Source organism: Thermobia domestica, chromosome 11 (genome assembly GCF_964235325.1).
Source record: "Thermobia domestica chromosome 11, izTheDome1.hap1.1, whole genome shotgun sequence".
NCBI lineage: Eukaryota > Metazoa > Arthropoda > Insecta > Zygentoma > Lepismatidae > Thermobia > Thermobia domestica.
In genome coordinates this window covers 217,183,417-217,185,983 of record NC_137464.1, presented here as the reverse complement: position 1 = coordinate 217,185,983, position 2,567 = coordinate 217,183,417, and the positions used below count along the sequence as shown (strand labels likewise).

Below are 2,567 nucleotides of genomic sequence, written 5' to 3'. Positions count from 1 at the left end.
TGATCTATAGTGATAAGTATTGAAACCAGACAAACACGTACGCAGAATTTTGTTTCGGGGGGGGGGGGTCACGTCGAAGTTTATATTGATCCCTGTATAGAATATTTAATTTTTTATGTCAGGCTACAGCTTTAAAGGTTCATAGAGTTCACTTTATAATAATAATAATAATAATAATAATAATAATAATAATAATAATAATAATAATAATAATAATAATAATAATAATAATAATAATAATAACCTATTACGTGGTCCTAATGTGACCAGCCAGTGATTTGAAACTAACTGAGACATGTGCGAACCCCATCGCTGTCTTTGATAATACAGGGTGGCGCAGAAAAACGGTAAATTTTGAAATAACATAATTTGCACGAATAAACACAGGAGAAACATCTTTTATTGACTAACTGTATGCAACTTATGTTTAATTTAAAATGTCACAAATTGTCTCTAGAATATAGTAGTGCTTAGTTTCTTAACAAAGCAAATTACTAAAATAATTTTATGTACTTACCTCATTTGGTAATTTTATTCCAGAAAGTTCCAGATAATATCCACATACTTCTTTTCAGTCTTCATATCAAACTAGTGGTTGTAAAATACATGTCCCACCCACAGTTTCACATTTGTTTTATTAAATAGACACAACACATGCTGTTCCACTATATACACATCAAGCAGCAATTCCTTAATATCTATATAATTTACACGTACACACCACACTAATAAACACACTAATAAAATAAACACACACATAGAATTGTTCAAAGAACCATGTTAATGCGACCTGATTGCCGACTCATCACATCTAGGACTTCAATCGGTGATAAATTAATGTCCCAATGTATTGACATCAATGCAAGGCCCGACAATCTTTCATCTCCCATTCTGTTCCGAACAAAAGACTTTACCCTCTTCATTGTAGAAAAAGATCGTTCAACTGCAGCTTTCGACACAGGTAGAGATGCGAGCACTTTCAACAACATGTGAATGTTGGGATAAAATGCTATCTCACACGAAACAAATGCTTCTACAGCTGTTTTCGGTCTTAACTGTAATGGTATTGAAGACCACTTCAAACACCAAAGTTGATATTCATTTTCCAGAACTGACGAAGAAACACAATTTTGCAAATAGGGTTCAAGCTCTTTCAAGATTTCTGCTCTTTCTTTCGCCAGTTTGCGAGGCAGAAGAGTTTCAAAAGCAGCAATCAGTTCAGCAGTTTCTTGAAATCTATTTTCTAGTTGGGTCACTAAATCATCTAAGCATGGAATAAAAACAGCTTTACGATAGAATTCTTCTGGAGTGCTTGCCGGGTGATTGTCTCGATTCACTTGCTGAAAGCAAGTTCGTGGGATTTTAATCTCTTTATCAAAAAGTTCTTTCGTCATCATACTAGCTTTCACAAATATTTCGTGAAACCTATGTTCCGCATTGCTTCGCAAAATTCTAAATTGAGCAATAATATCGGACACATAAGATATAGCAGAACTCAGATCATGTTCTGGATTCTGTAAGTATGTCGATAAGTTTACTGTGAAACCAAGTAACTTTTCACAGACCAAGAGTGATACCAGAAAAGAACCCTTGCTAACAGTAGAGAGTAAGACATTAGCCTCATGTGATATGCCTTTGTCGCTCTCTGTTAAGGTCTGAAGACTAGCAACAATCGGGGTTAGAAGTTCTACAAAGATGAGAATACCATCATGTCTTTCCACAAATCTTGTTTCACATAGAGCTAACAATCTGGATCTTTTGCTCTCAGGAAGATACTCTTTTATATTTTCCTTTAAAACATGCGATGCATATGGGTGATTGCGAAAGAAATTACAAATGTCTTGAACAGTTGACAGTGCATTTCGCGCATAAGGAACTGAAAACGATGATGACAGAGCTAGGTTCAAGCGATGATTAGCGCAATGCACATAAACAGCCTTAGGGTAGATTTCTTTAATTTTTGCCTGCACACCTTTGAACTTTCCTGCCATAGAAGCAGCTCCGTCGTAACCCTGACCAATCAATTTGGACATATCAAGGCCTAACTGTGAACATTTTGAGATAAGACTTTCATATAGCCCTGCTCCAGTAAGGTCTAAAACAGGAACAAAAGAAAGAAAATCGTCCCTCAATATGTTTTGCGAATTAACATATCGCACGCATAGAGAAAATTGCTCGGTACCACACTGAGAAAAAAAAAAATGTAGGTGGCATACTTAAAAACGTAGGTTACATTCGTAATTCCTGTAGTTTCTGGACTTAACGTACAACCGTATATAACATCCTGCAGCAAACGTATAGCTGAAAAAGTATGTATTATACGTACTGTCTGCACAAGTGCAATGACGTCATTCGTGTGACGTTATCTGCAGTAACAAGTATATACGGAGGTAATATCTAGCTTTGTGACGTCAGGGTCGTATGTAGCATGTGGGTTAATAATGACGACATACACTGACTATCAGGACGGAGCATGATTTCAAGAAGTATGCAATATACGTTCTGTACGTATGTTTCTTGCGTTCAACCCCGAGACAGCATCTATATTGTACTTGTGCCCCATACGT

At 36.2% G+C, this 2,567-nt stretch overlaps 1 protein-coding gene across 1 annotated transcript; it reads right to left on the bottom strand.

Moving 5' to 3' along the window:
* Positions 1–767: 767 nt before the first annotated feature.
* LOC145665462 (52 kDa repressor of the inhibitor of the protein kinase-like) lies at positions 768–2,033 on the bottom strand. Its single transcript, XM_081732771.1, has one exon. The coding sequence runs from the start codon at positions 2,031–2,033 to the stop codon at positions 768–770; it is 1,266 nt and encodes a 421-aa protein (XP_081588897.1).
* Positions 2,034–2,567: the final 534 nt, after the last annotated feature.